At 38.9% G+C, this 15,372-nt stretch overlaps 1 protein-coding gene across 1 annotated transcript; it reads left to right on the forward strand.

Moving 5' to 3' along the window:
- Window positions 1-278: 278 nt before the first annotated feature.
- On the forward strand, window positions 279-12,005 carry LOC125437699 (5'-3' exoribonuclease 1-like). Its single transcript, XM_048505549.1, has 13 exons — window positions 279-371; window positions 1,874-1,969; window positions 2,055-2,169; window positions 2,617-2,678; window positions 3,559-3,675; window positions 4,341-4,463; window positions 4,916-5,057; window positions 5,238-5,419; window positions 7,327-7,440; window positions 7,528-7,642; window positions 8,526-8,686; window positions 8,784-9,102; window positions 9,169-12,005. Exons 6-12 carry the CDS (start codon window positions 4,461-4,463, stop codon window positions 9,084-9,086), a joined length of 1,020 nt encoding a protein of 339 aa, XP_048361506.1. The 5' UTR covers window positions 279-371; window positions 1,874-1,969; window positions 2,055-2,169; window positions 2,617-2,678; window positions 3,559-3,675; window positions 4,341-4,460; the 3' UTR covers window positions 9,087-9,102; window positions 9,169-12,005.
- Window positions 12,006-15,372: the final 3,367 nt, after the last annotated feature.

Genomic DNA, 15,372 nt, shown 5'->3' on the forward strand with positions numbered 1-15,372 from the left:
AATCATAGCGAGTTGTCATTCCTCTTAGCAGCACTGATGCCCAAGATCTGAGGTCCTGGCTCAGCTTAGTTGGGGAGAGGGTGCAAGAATTAGTGTGTGGGGGTCTGGACTTCACTTTGCCAGTAATGGGTTCTCCTCTCTCTGCATAATTTGATTTGACTTTGTGACTTTTGGGGGAGTCATTCTGATGAAAAAAATGACCAAAACTAAATTAACTACTTTGGAAAAAAGTGAAAAGCTACTTTTCTTTCATCTCTCCATTTATGATTTAGCAATTGAATGGACGGCAGCAAAATAGTCTGAAGTCTGAAAATCCGAACCCCAGTTCTGTCCAGAAAGGAGCATATTTAGGTGGCAATCAGAAATACAAAGTAAGCAGTTATTTTTGTTCTACCTCCTAGTAGGTGTCTGTTGACTTTATGTTGTGGGGGTGGGACCTAATTTTTTTTAAAGAGGAAGCAAATGTTAAAGTGACGATCTGTGGATCATATTAAATAGTATGCTATCTAAAAGTAAGCTGCAATAACCTCATGAAAAACATTAAAGTCAAAGTTAGAAAGTAAAGAGATGCAACTGTTTTGTGGTTTTATCGCCTTAGTAGTTGAACAGACTCGCCATGGGGCCTATCAGCATTAAAACAGTATGACCTCCCCCCTTCCCGTTTGTAGTCAGCAACCCTCCTATATTGCTTCGCTGAAAGACAACAACAATTAACTACGTTCTTAGCTGGCTCTGTAGAACATATTGCTGACTGTCCTGTGAATGGTTGTCTGAATTTCGGGACATACCAATTCAGCTAACACTGAATCAATAGAAAAGTCTCCGGTCACTTAAAATGGAAATTTGGTGTTCTCTGCATATGTACATCCCGTCCAGTTCCAGAAGATACAAAGGAAAAAGCAGTTAGTAGCTAACTGAGACAACATGGCTGCAGGTTTGGGATGCAAGGAGGCCACTGTGTTGTAAATTTTGTAGCAAAGCTGGTGCTTGAATATATACCTAGTCGCTGCTGGGATTTTTGGGGGGGTGGGTGGGGGGAGGAGACTGTAGCAACAAAGAAAGGGCAGTAGGCAGGGCTTGGGAGGGTATATGAGAGAACAAAAATGAGGAACAGTCCTTTATCTATTAGAAAACAAGACGCAGGATTGAGGGTTCCTTGTATGGAACTTAGGTGTGCAGTATACACAAGAGAAGTATGCATTCACCTGGCATAGTCTGTCCTGTTGGTTTGTTTTTGCTTGGTGGTGGTATTGGTGATCATCTCCCCCATCCCTTTCCCCGGCCTTTATTTATTTGACGGCTTCTTACCTTTATTTGTTTTGCTATGACTTTGTTGTAATTTCCTGAGTTTTCAATATGCTTCTATTTTAACTATTGCTTCTATGTTAATTAATGGATTGTTTTTATTTTACTGTGAGGCACCTTGAATGTCTACAGTAGAGAAAGGCAACATGCATCTCTTTTAAAATAACTGTCATTGTGAAACCAGAAAGGAACATGTTCAGGGGACACAGACACACAAAGATTATGTAGATCAGTGGTTCTCAACCTTCCTAATGCCGTGACCCTTTAATACAGTTCCTCGTGTTGTGGTGACCCCCAACCCTAACATTTATCCATTTTACAGATAGAAAACACTGATGCAGAGAGTCTTAGGCGACCCCTGTGAAAGGGTCTTGACCCACAGGTTGAGAACCACTGATGTAGATGTACAAAGCATGATGAAGGAAAAAATCTGCACTTAGAGCCCCAGAAAGCAAGCAGAAGAAGGAAACAGGAGATGTCCTTACATTATTGTGATGATTAAAACTCACACTTCGTATTGAGACCCATCTTGTTGAATAAGGTTGTTGGGGGTTTTTTTCCTTCCCAGGCTCACAGTAAACAAGATGATGAATTTTGCAGCATTTGGCAATCATTGCAAGGCTCTGGAAAGTCTCAGCCTTCCCAGCAAAATAGACATGAGAAGGTTAGTGTTATATCCTTAGAGTGTATAACAATCAATAAAACAGTTGTGCAGAATATTGCAACTGAAAATAAATCTCATTTTTCAGGGTGGAATTGTGCCTCAGTATATAAAGTTAAATGCAGGTGGCCAGTTTTGTAAACCAGGCTTCAATGAGAGTAGCTTCAAAGGCCAGCAAAGAAAACAAGAGTCGTTTAAAAAGTGTAAGTACTGTTGTCACTTAGATTGTTTAGTTCTAGAAAGTAGTAATTCTTGATTTCTGGAGATACCTTCCAACTCTGACAGTGGTAATGCACAAGCAGGGCAAGATGTGATGCTTTTGCCAGCCTAATTTTTCTGCCAGTTTTCAAAGGGGCAGGACATTAATTGATTCTGATATTTTGACTGTTACTTGCAGTGTGATTTATTTATTTTTTTAATAATAGAATGTATTTTACCTCAACTCTTTTGGTGCTCTCCAACATCCTACATTTTATTCCATGATGTTGTTGAGATTCTCTGCTATAATTTTGTACCTAGATTTCATCCATTTTTATCAGACTTTCTGAAGGTGAAAGAACAGGTTTTGACAAAAAAAAGTTTTACCTATCTCGTCAGTTTTGAAACATCTGTCTTAGCTTGTTGGGCTAATATTGTGAACTTTGTTATAGCCAAAGAAGATACAAAAGGTCCAAGAAATGAAGATCAATCACATAAAATAATAAATAAACCAGTAAGTTTAATCATTTTTGCATGTTGTTTCTGGTAACTATAGGTATGTTAATTTCTTTTCCAGGTTACTTCAGTTATTATAATGAGAAGACATTAGATTACAGTGTTGGGGACTTTTATTTTCTAGAGCAGTGGTTCCCAATCTGGGATACATGTACCCTCAGGGGTATGTGCCAGAGCATTTGGGGGTATATTTTAAAAATACATAAATTACATTAAAAATTACATTTTAAAAATTACGTTTAAAAACTAAGTTTTGCTAATATGGGAGTACAATTTCAGGAAAATGGGTTGCCTGGGGGTATACGAATAAAAAAAGGTTTGGAACCACTGTTCTAGAGTCATGCTGAGTGATGTATGGGATGCAGAGCTTCCTGCCAGTCTTCATGGAATTGTGAGCTAGGATCCAAACTACCCTGCAGTGCATGGCCAGGGGGGTCACACATTTATTTTGAGGGTAATTTTTGATAAGGCAAAGGGAAGGATGGGGAGCAATGTTTGCACTGGATGTCACAAGCCTTTTGAGATGCTCTTCCCATCTTGACTAAACTTCATATTGATATCTGCCTTTCTGCTCCTGTGTGTATTTAGGAAAACGACGCTTTTGGAATATAATTGCCTAGCATATCTAATGAAGTTGCAGTCACTTAAATTGCCCCAATTTTTTCTCTATTACTGATGACTGATTTTAGAAAATTAAAGGTAGAATTAACTATCAAGCGTTAAGCTCTATAAGCTACTACACTGTTGTAGTCTATTCATATCAAGGAAACTTAGTATGTTAAAAGGCCTGTACTGGTTCTACTTCTGCCTTTTAAAATGAATCTATTTTAGAAGCTGACACTGAGATGTTAAAACATAAGTAATCCTGTCTGTATCAGAATTTTCCAGGTGCTAATAAATGTAATGTGAAGCTTTTAAAGAGAAATGAAGGTCCAAATATACCAGTAGAACAAAAGCCTGCTGTTGATAGTGCCAATATAAATGAGAAGGTACAAGTAAGTATTAGCATGCACCTGAGCATATTCTTAGAAGAAAAAGAATTGACAAATGTATTTCACTGCATTTTAATAAGACAGAGTTCCCACCATGGTTTCTATTAAAGGACATTTAATGGGACAGAATATCTGATCATGGATTTATAACTGAGCCCTTTGGCGGTAGGGTGGTCTATTAAATTTAATAAATAATAATAATAATAGCATCTTCTGTAGTTGAACCTTACTTGTTTTATCTCCCCTTTGGGATACCTTGACATGACCCAAAATTCCACTTAGTTGTCTTGTGTTCTTATTGGGCTCCTGGTTAGCACAGTCTTCCGTCTTTTCTGGCTGTATTGCAGTTAGCTCCATGCATAGTGAAGGTGCATGAATGAACTTGTTCCACACAGCACAATACATTGGAAAGGCCTTGAATGTGCTGGAGCTCAGTTTGTGAGCTGGAATGTCTGAATTAAAACTGGAGTTCATGGTCAAGTATGAAGGAGCTGGACTGCATATAAAGAGGTGGGAAAGAACATGTGTCTCCAGTCCCCTTTAATCTTAAATAGACTAAACTGCGCAGTTGAGTTTAAATCCTGAGGATTTCAGTGGCATTTGAACATCTTTAATCTTTTTTTGGATTGTGTCCTTTTAATTAGCATTTGTCTGCTTATGTTTCTTAGAATGGGTCTGAACTCGAAAATCTTTTGGCATCTTTGAAAATTTCCAAAGAAAATGAAGTGCAATCAACTTATTCCAAGGAGTCAGTACATGAAGAGCATCTGTCTCCTCAGTCTTTTGCTATGGTTTGTATGTTGTATTACCGTACATTAGCTGCAAAATTAACTTACTTGATTCCTGTTTATAATGTACTGAAGATTAATACAACAAATTTACATTTTGCTTCGTATTGTACTCAATTTCTGCTATCTATAAAAAACTGCCAGTGAGGTGTAGTGGTTAAGAACTCTGAACTCTGAACTAGAGAACCAGGTTTGATTTCCAACTTCTCCTCATGAGCAGCAGACTTTTATCGGGTGAACTAGTTCTGTTTCCCTGCTCTTCCACATGAAGCCTGCTGGGTGACTGGGCTAGTCACAGTTTTCCAGAACTCTCTCAGCCCCACCAAGGTGTCTGTTGTGGGGAGAGGAAGGGAAGGAGTTTGTAAGCCACTATGATGACGACGACGACAGAGAAAGGCAGGGTTAAATCCAAACTATTATTGTTGTTATTTAATTTCATTCTCTTCTTTCAACAGAAAGGAACCCAAATGCTCAAAGAAATTTTGAAGATAGATAGTTCTGACACAGCAGAAACTAAGCCAGTGATTAATGAAACTTCTACTTGTAAGCAGGATTCTTATGGACCTGCCTCACAACACAGACATACAAAAAAGATGGGTATGTACAAAAGCGTGGGTTTCTTTTGCTAGACAGTTTTTGGGTATGTGTGTTATATAGTTAAAAAATTAACACTGTCAGTGTTAATAATATATTTTTAACATCTTGTGATATTTTTGTGATTGATGTCATCCCACGCTAATATTGTGTGTTCATTTTTATGTTATGTTATATTGATAGCTGCGTTCATGAACAAATCCCCAATCTCAGGAGGGCCTCAGAACACACAAGCCATGGAAGCTGGAGGCCACCCTCTTTTTGGACCACCAGGCTCATTATCTACACCAGTGTCTGAGCTTTCTCGTATCTGTTCTCTTGTTGGAATGTTGCAACCGGAGTTCTCATTCCTCAGAACTGTACAGGTAAGTTTATCTTTAAACAGTAACTCTGAAGAGATCTGAACAAAAATACCATCCTTTTCAAGCCAAGTAAGGGGAGGGCCTGGCTGCAGCCCAGCTAAGCAAGAGAGGGATGGTATGGTCTATGTAGAAGGAACGCACACAGACTCCCCCGGACTCCTGGACCGCCTTCTTCCAACACATTTGAGGGGCTTCTGCCACTACAAGGCATACGTTGCAGGAGCAGCCTTTCCCCTCAGCAGTCCCAGCCTGAGTTGCAAATGACGCCATCAGGTGAGTCTGGGATCATTGCTTCTCAATCCTTAGAAATCCACAGGTAGTCTTTATCTTTAAATAGTAGCTCTACAGAAATCTGAACAAATAAACCATCATTTTCAAGCCCTAAGGACTCCAGGACAGATATATAGATATATAACTGTTAAGTACTGAGCTTTAATTGATATTGAGCTTTAACTGCATGAATCTTGGGGCTTGCAGTACCCAATCTTAGGAGCTAGTAAACATCTTCCCCAAACTTTAAATGTATTAGTTTGAAGGCTTCTTTCACTGCAGTCATTATCAGTGCTTTTAGTGTCTGTTCCTTGTACATAGTGGGAAATTTGATGCATTATCCAGAGTTAAAAGGCAAATGCAATGCATTTGTTTTGTTTGAGATGAGGACATCCTGGCATGTTTGGATACTCCTCTTCCCATCATCCTAGGAGGGAAAACCTAGATTTCTGTTTTCCGGGTCTCTTGTTCCTGGACTCTCCCAACTAGTCACAGTTCTCTCAGAGCTCTCAAGATGTCTGTTAGGAGAGGGAAAGGGAAGGCAATTGTTACCCACTTTGAGACTCCTTAAAGGTAGCGAGTGAAAAAGTGGGGTATAAAAACCAACATTTTTTCTTCTAGTAAGCAAGGTCTCCACCCCACCCTCCACCCCCAGTCCAAAAGTCACACTGCACAGGCTACAGCAGTACTGGAGGCGAGCAAAGACTGGGCTTGCCAGTTTGCAGGAAAGAAGACACAGCAGCAGGTAGCAGCTCTGTGGAAAGTTGGTCTCAGTGAGAAAGTCTCTGTAGGAGCCAGACTGAAATAATGCAGCTGCATGAGGTTTTGCACTGCTGAGTGGGACATTTGGTATATAAGGAGTTGGAAATCAAGCGGTGTGGCAGCAACATTCTGTTCGGACTTGAAAGCCACTGTTCATGTTTCTGTTGCTTGGTTTTGATCTTGCTTTGGACTCGGCTCTGTTACACCCTCCTGTACCTGGTGCTTCAATTACATTAACCGGCTGAACTGGCTGTGAGCTGCCTCCACCTCTGTTGAGGCTCTTTCTACAACAACGTGTGGCTTTGTGACATCACAAATGTGCTAGAATGTCCTTTTCATCTCAAATGAAAACAGAACAAAGGTTCTTTTTGTTTGAGAACAAGAAGGACATCCTGGACCCATCTAAACTTTTCTGGATTTTTTGTCTCTGGAGTGGGGGAACCATCTGCTAACCAGGAAATAATTTGTGAAGTTATTCCTTTTTTTACCTTTCTGTTTCCTATAATATTACATATTTAAGTTTTTTCTCCTGACCAAGTTGTTTGAGAAGGTCAGAATGGAAGAAGGCACATGGCACATGGAGTAGTCTCTTTAGATTTGTGGAAGCCCCTGAACTGAAGAGGGTGGACATTCCTTTTCCCACTGGGAGGAGGGTGGGTGGAAACAGCAATCTAGTTCCTGCCTCCTAGGATGATGGGAAGAGGAGTACCCAAACATGCCAGGATATCCTCCTTGTTCTCAAACAAAAGGAATCTTCATTCAAAGTCCAACGTTCCATACCCTATCCCACCAATATACTAACTCTGTTCAATTGTGATTCTTTAGCTTGTGGTTTTGATAATATAAATAAAACATTGCATCTTGTTTTTCTTCTGCAGACAATGACAGTTTGTCAGGTAAAGCTGTCAAATGGTTTATTAATACATGGACCTCAGTGTCATTCTGAAAAAGAAGCCAAAGAGAAAGCTGCGCTTTTTGCTTTACAGCAGTTGGTGAGACCAGTGCTCAAAATGTTTTTGAAAAATCTTAATGTTAGTCTCCTTCTGTTTCATAAACATTCAACGTTTGTTCTTAAACAGAGCTCTATTGGGATGAACTTCCCTTTGCCTCCACCTCCAGTATTTCCAAACTACCAACAGATGGGAGCCCTTGTGCCACCTGGATCCATTCCTCCAGTCTTCACTCAGCATGCTGGTAAGCATTTGACTGCTTTGTTCTCTATCACTGGAGGGGAGAGTATTGTGATTGAGTTACTCCTCCTGCTTGCTCCCCATGGAAGGCCATGCAAAAAAGGTAGAGACTTGATCTCTCTTCTGGGGTATCCAGCAGGTTTTTACAAAAGCAAGAAATCCCACCCATCTAAGTTATTTCCCTAAAGACGTCAACTACAATATTCAGAATAAATGAGGCAATCCCACTTAAGTAAACAGAAGCACGGGAAAGAGGCAAATGTTTTTCTTTCTAACTCTGCCATGGAAATCCTTGAGATTCTTAGAATGGATGCTCCTATAACCCTCTCACTTCATTCTTATTTGTCTCAAGGAAGGTTCCCTCAAATGAAAGGTGGATAAAAAGTTGGAACTGTGCAAATATCAGCTAATTTTTTTTGTTTGCAAGGGTATTTATTTTGTGGCTGGATGATTCTTTTAGGAGCTTCCTAACAACCTAAAATTGTAAGAGTCTTTTTACACCATCCATGGTTGCTATCTGCCTGTGGCAAATTACTGTTGTTCTGACTTCAGTTCCAAATTCTTGAAGTCAGGGTTTTTATTAAGTATCTGGGTTTTTCCCAGTGACTAGGAGTCACTGTTGTTTGCATTGAACTGGAAAATGCCTAGCTTTGGCTCCTTCTGCACATGCAGAATAATGCACTTTCAATCCACTTTCAGTCTACTTTGCCGCTGGATTTTACTGTATAGCAAAATCCACTTGCAAAAAATTGTGAAAGTGGATTGAAAGTGAATTATTCTGCTTGTGCAGAAGGGGCCTTTATATTGCAGCGTGGCAGAGGATTACACTACACAGAACCATTTGCGATGAAAACGGAATCTTTCTTAAAAGTTTGTTCTTTTCACAGCTAATATGTTTCCTTCACCACCTCACGCATTTGGCCCAGTGCCATGGGCAGCACCAGTACCTGTTCATGGCAAAGCTTACTATCCTGGCTCATGTCCTAGCAATATGCCACTAGCAGGAACAGTTCCAGTTGGCACACACAACCAGTTTATACCTTTGCAGGTAAGTTTGACTGTCGTTCTACAAGCGTATATAAATTATGTGTTTAAAAATGCTTCTCAAGATTTTGAAAAATAACAGTTAATATTTTTTTTTAAAGGTAACTAAAAAAAGGGCTGCTAGCAAGATGCATTTTGATTCTAAGGACTTCTCAGGTACAGTTCAAGATGTGCAATTAAAGAATGAACATCCAGTGTCTTCTGACACCACAAAACTGAATCCACAGGATGCTTCTTCAGACCCTTTAAGATGTCCTCAAGCTGCTCAACCCATAGTTTTTCAAGAGAAAATGGCTTCTGCAAGTCCCAGTGCATCTCATAAAAAATCAACACCAAATGTTTCCATCAAGCGAAAGCCGAGAAAATTGGCTGTCAATTTTGGGGTATCCAAATCTTCAGGATAAGTGTGGAAGATGGATGGTTTTGGATAAGTGTGGAAGATGATGGATGATACAGCCCGGAAACCACACAGCACCCAAATGGATGGTTTTATTTTTCTCTTTTCCTCAGTGCTATAAAACCAGTAAATACTATAAGTTTTAGGCATAATTGTTTGAAGGGGATTTTAATTGTTTATCTTTACTGTCAATTACAGGTTTTTTTAAAGTATGTTTGTCACAGAGCTTAATTGGCATGATAAAAACCAGGAAACTCTGAATTAAGATCACTATCCATTGTGCCTAAGTCTCTAAAAAGTGGCTTTCATGTACTATCCCAGGAGAGGAGCAATAATATTGGGGTGGCAGTCCTAACTCAGAATTGCCTCCTTTTAACCAAGAGATGAAAGGCTTAAGTTCATATTTAGCATGCTTGTTTATATTTTGTCTCCTTTTTAATGATTATGTCATAACTTCTAAAAAGTAATTTATTTAAATCCAGCCTGCATATTTTGTTTCTTTATATTGAGGTCCCTTGACCTGATGCTGTTGGAATAGAGTTTAACTATTGTGGCGCTGCCAGGTTTGCTTTATGTAGATTCATTGTAGGAGTTAAGCCAAAGCAGCATAAGAGCCAAGTGCACTGCCTAGAATTATTGTAATAGTAAATCCAAACTAAAATGACACCGTGAATGAATCCTTGACAGAGAAAAGCAGAGTAAATGCTTCAGAGATTATTTATATAATAGTATAAATGTGAATGTTAAGAGGTACCCACATCTTTTACAAGTTGTGATGGCAAAGGTTGCCAGTTAACCATCACATGGTTTCCAACGCAGGCGGAGAATGGTCCCGAAAATAAAAAATTATTTCAAAGGCGCTAGTACTTTGTTCGGTAACAATATATATATATACACATTGAATCTGTTCTGTACAACCATGACTCCTAAAATAATTTTTATAAGTGATCTTCTCTCTTATTCAAAGTTAGTGTGTGTCTTTAAGCTAGTAGGTTTAAATTTTACAATTTTCTTAGGAAGATGGCATTCTATGACTCAACCCCTGTTTTGGTTCTGCTGTGCTGTTTTCCTGTAATATAATGTTTTACATCACCATCCATGCTTTGTATTCTGGAGAGGTAAAATATTAAGGTGATGATTTTACCAGCAAACTAAATGCTTAAAGAATCACAATTTTATTTTTTAGCCAGAGCAATCAAGTATTCTTCTTTGATATTGGCAGGTAGGCCCCCTCATTCCATATATCACATCTTACTTTTTTCAAGCAAAGATTAATCTCCATGTGGAGAAGATCCCTATGAGTGTGTCTTTATCTTGGGATAATTTGTGTAGCGCATAAGCATCCCAATGGGTGAATACAAAGCAAAAAAGATATTAACACCATTTCATTGGAAGATAAAAGGGAGGTTCTTTTTCAAATATGCAGATTAATTTTTATATCATAAAAACTTCAATCATTCTTAGTTAAAACTAAGGTGCATTGCAATAGAGGAATTGACCATCCACCACTTAGTACATAATCCTTAGCCAAAGTAATAAATCCTTGAATCCCACTGATTTAAGTTATAGCGCCAAAGTACGTTCTTAATGCTGTCGTGGAAATTAATGGGATGAAAAGGCATGTAAGCTGGTTGGATCCTTGTAGAGTGATCAGCCCCCAGGTGGATCCAGATCTATTCCATCCTCAGCGGGAGGTGGGGGGGGGGGGGGGTTTCAAAATGGCCATTGTGGTGACAAAAACCAGGGAAAACCTGGAAGTAATGTTATGCCCCTATAGCAGTATCCAGAACATAATGGTAAACCCATAGAGAGGAATTATTGAAAACTTTTCCAGCCGCTCTTATTGAGTTGTGACATGATTTCCAGGTTTTCCCCAGAAGTGGCATCTTACTGTCACCAATGGCCACCCCCGTGCTCCCCCAGACTTCCACTGGTTGCCAGGCTACACCTGATAAACCTAAGCCTATTTCCATTCACCAGCTCTAAACAAGTGGCATAGTACATTAATTAGTGTAGTTTAAATTCATTTTCTCAATTAGTCCTCCAGATTTTTTTCAGGCATCTAGACAACATAATCTCATGAAGAAACTATTTTGTTTACTCATACATTGTTTAGTAGTTTATCAGTTTTCACTGGTTGGCATGCCTAGGGACATAATTTTAATCCAGGAGTAGAAATTTGTTATATACTAAATGTCCTAAATTTATTATAGCCTCTTCTGTCAGCACGCTAGTAATGGAGACACCTAAAGGAGAGATTATGAAAGGTAACTATCTGAAAACCAGCAAAATCATCATTTTATCTGTTTTATCAGCTGTTTTCACATTAGGACCTCAAGTATCCATCTGGTTCCTTTCTATACTCTGTTATATGTATTTCACAGATTATTTTCTCTGTTCATCTCAGATTCAGTATTATTTTCCGTATGTGCGGTGCTGAGTTTTTAGATATATAGTCTATAATAAATAATTGACTTCTGGCATTTCATTCACAATTTCAGCTGTTTTTTTTTTTAAATAAAGGTATATTGCTCATTTCTCTCAAAGTGTATTTTGTAAATGCTGGAATTTTTCATTAAAATCTTGTACAGAGCAGTATTTTATTAAAATCTGAAAGGGAAGACTTTTATGTGCAAATTTTATAGTTTCTTTTTTAAAAAGAACTTTGTTTATCTGCTAAATGCAATGTTTCAAATTGGCAACTGAATTAATATGGGAGTGTATTTTTGTGTTTAGTGTTGTGCATTTTCAGAATTATAGCATGTAATTATGCAAAATACTGTGCAAAGGTATTTTAAAATATGAATGTAAAATATATACTGAAGGAATAAATAATATGAATCAAGTATTATGTATTAGTTTAACACAATAATTTTTGTAACTAACTTGGTTTGTCTGCTTAGATAAAAAAAGATGCAAACTAAAATATTTTGCTTTTCAGTAGACTTGTTTCCTTTAACCGGGTGATGTCAGGTGTTGGCTTAATCTGTATTTTCTGTGTTTGTAGTTTAATATCTTCTTTCATCATTCAGGTGAAATTTGGCATTTGCATTCATGATATCATTCTAATTAGAAATTTGAAAATTAGTCCCTTTTTCTTTCAAAGAAGGCAAAGAAGATACAATTCAACTCATTTGCTCTAAAGTCGCTTTTTTAAATAGGAAAAGCCTGAAAGTGAGTGGTATGACCATAAAGTGACTTGAAGGGGTGCATTAAAATAAAACCTGCCAGTGCTTCTAATCCATAGGGCTTGGTCAAAAGCTGATTAAGAGCGAATATCACCATTGACTCTTCAAGACTTAGTCTTGATTGCTGCTTGAGCGAATGTTCCAGTTCTGTTTCAACAGATAAACTTTATACCGACGAGTATGACATAACTCTACGTGTTCAGATCACTTCATAACCATCCCAGTCTTCTATCCAGAGACAGTTCTAGGCCACTGAAGTGAATGTAGACTAAACAGTAGAAAAGTATGGTGTATAAGAAGCCCTAGTGAGGTGAAGCCCAAAAGGTGACTAATAAAGACCTAACTTACCATATCATGAGGTGAGGCTTTCATTAGTGGAATGATTCAGATGTCCTAGAGGAGCAAGACCAACCCCCATTGTTTTCTCCTTTCCCCAAATTCCATAGAAACTGCAGCAAGTCTAAATGGAACAACTCACTCACCCTGAACCTTCCCGGGTCCTTTCACTGACAACCAGACATCTCTTCTTTAGCACTGTGTACAGAAAGTGGGCTTCCTTGCCCATTTATCCAGGACCATATTCTGTTTATTAATAGTGCCTGCAACTGAGACATACAGTACATTGAAAGCTGTAGGGATACTGCTGAATTCCCAGAGAAAGAATGATTTTTGGTTTATGAACATGTCAACACTCTGGTTTATGAACATGTCAATAAGCAGTGGAAAAGGAATTCACTGCGCTGGAATTTTATTAGGAAAGGTTTTTAAAATAAATTTGATGGTATATTGTATAGTTACCTTCAGAATAGTTCTTCTAATCTAGCTCTCCCCATTTCAATAAGGATATTGTGGCTCTGGGTAAAGGTACAGAAAAGATTAATAAAACACTTCATTAGAATATCTTTATGAGGGAAAGCTAAATTCATGCTCAGCCACAAAGCTATAGTGGAGATTGTGACAATTAAGGACCAATCTCAGCATTATTTTCATTTTTTAAAATAAAAACTCTCACAAAAGTAGCTATTTCAGAAATAAGTGGCACTAGAACACTGCTTTCCTTGTGTGCATGCATAGTATTCCACTAGAAACTATGCTATTGAATGTAGCCCTTATTTAATGTCTGGTAGGGAACTACAACTCTGGCATCCATTTACTACTTCAACAAAACATGTCTTTCTCCAAAGCAGAACCAGACTTGGCTTTCCTCGCCTGTGGGAAGGACTTCAGAAGAACCCAGGCAATATCAACTTTGTGTCTGTAAGGAGCACCTATTCAAAGCAGTTGCTTCCATCATACAAAAATGCTTGGCTTACATCTTAACATTTTGTGATTAACTGACCCCTACACGCTATGACAGCCATTTTGTGGTTACTTCCGTCCCCCATCCTCAAATATTCCAAAAGTTTCCACAAGTTCAGCAAAATTAAGAGTCTTTAATATCAAATGGATGTTTGGTGCAATATTGCTATCAATATGTAAAAAGCACAAACAAACATAATCATGTTACATTACTAGAGAATGCTGTCATGAACTATTACTGGGTGCTGATGTTCTTAAAATCCAAATTTTGTAGGAGAATACAAAATAAAGCAAAGCTCCTATTATGATAGAGGCAATTGAAGTGTTGCCTGTTCGCGACAATAAAGCTGGCTCTGGGATGACACAGACAGAAACAATCTTTTTTTTCCAGCTGGATTATAGTTTGGACCTTGGAACCTTGGCACCTAGTAATAGTTTATGTTATACATAAACTTTTTAGAAGCAGTGGAACAGGTAAATTATATAGTGGGTAGTACTGGGATAGGGTAGTGGGTAGTACTGGGATACAGTAGTACTAAAATGGCTGGTATTGTGGAACTGGAAATGATGCAGAAAATAATAGTCATAATAAGAGGTTGGAGCATTTTCCCGATAAAAAAATGTGGGGGTTTTCAGTTTAGAAAACAAGGTGGGGGGGATTTTGGAAGATGATAAGAAAAGTACATATGATGCAAAGGGAATGCAAAGCTTTTTCTTGTTGATCTCCCATTGTATGAGAGCAGCTAGATAAGTTGATGAGCCCTAGATTCAAAATAGACAAGAGAAAGTTTTGCATCATCCTTCACACATTTCAGAATGCATTTTCTAAACCACAACCACAACCTGTAGTTAATTTCTATGGATTTAAAAAGGGATGTGCCAAGTTTATGAAAGAATAGTCTGTCAGGGGCCACTGATTAAAGGGAGCCCCTGTATTGAGACATGGTATACCTCTGGATATTAATTGCAAGGAGAGGAGGGTGACAGGGATGGGGGACTTTGGCCCTCCATTCTGGGCTTTTCAGGTTTTCCAGAGTGATCTAGTTGTCCTCTGGCATCTTTGCTCAGAGCCTGAAGGGCAGTTATGTTATAAAAGCCAGAAGCCCAAATAGAAAACGTTAGTCCAGGGCAGCTCTGATGCACCATGATACAGATATACCTTTCTGCTTTGCCAGTTATCTGTCATCTTAAGTGATTCAAGGCAGTGGTGGGATCCAAAAATTTTAGTAACAGGTTCCCATGGTGGTGGGATTTAAACAGTGGTGTAGTGCCAATGGGGCTGGGTGGGGCATGACAGGGGCGTGGCCAGGCATTCTGGGGGCGGGACATTCCTGGGCGGGGCTGTGGCAAGGACGCAGCCACTGTGCTGGTCCTTGGGGGGGAAACGAATGCACGCAGGCGCAGGCTGCCACGCACGCCGGTGCACCTCCTGCTAGACTGCTTCAAGTTCTGTGCGCTACTGCTGAGGAGCAGAGGAGGGGCGTAACTAAGGCAAAAATCACGTGGCAAAATCACCAATTAGTAACCCCCTCTCGGCACACACAAATAATTAGTAACCTACTCTCGGGAACCTGTGAGAACCTGCTGGATCCCATCTCTGATTCAAGGGTATTTATTCAATTGAGGGCTCTTTGGGACAGTGGACAGTCTTTGACTCCAAAGCAAATTTGGCTTAATACAGAACCAAATATGGTTCTTTTAAAATAAACATATTTAGCCTAAAAGTATATCGGAGGAAGTAGGTGGGAGGGTAGAATAGCCAGTATGTGAAAAAATGGCAGGCAAAGTTTTTTTTTTTAATGGGAC

Source organism: Sphaerodactylus townsendi, linkage group LG08, assembly GCF_021028975.2.
Source record: "Sphaerodactylus townsendi isolate TG3544 linkage group LG08, MPM_Stown_v2.3, whole genome shotgun sequence".
Classification (NCBI taxonomy): domain Eukaryota; kingdom Metazoa; phylum Chordata; class Lepidosauria; order Squamata; family Sphaerodactylidae; genus Sphaerodactylus; species Sphaerodactylus townsendi.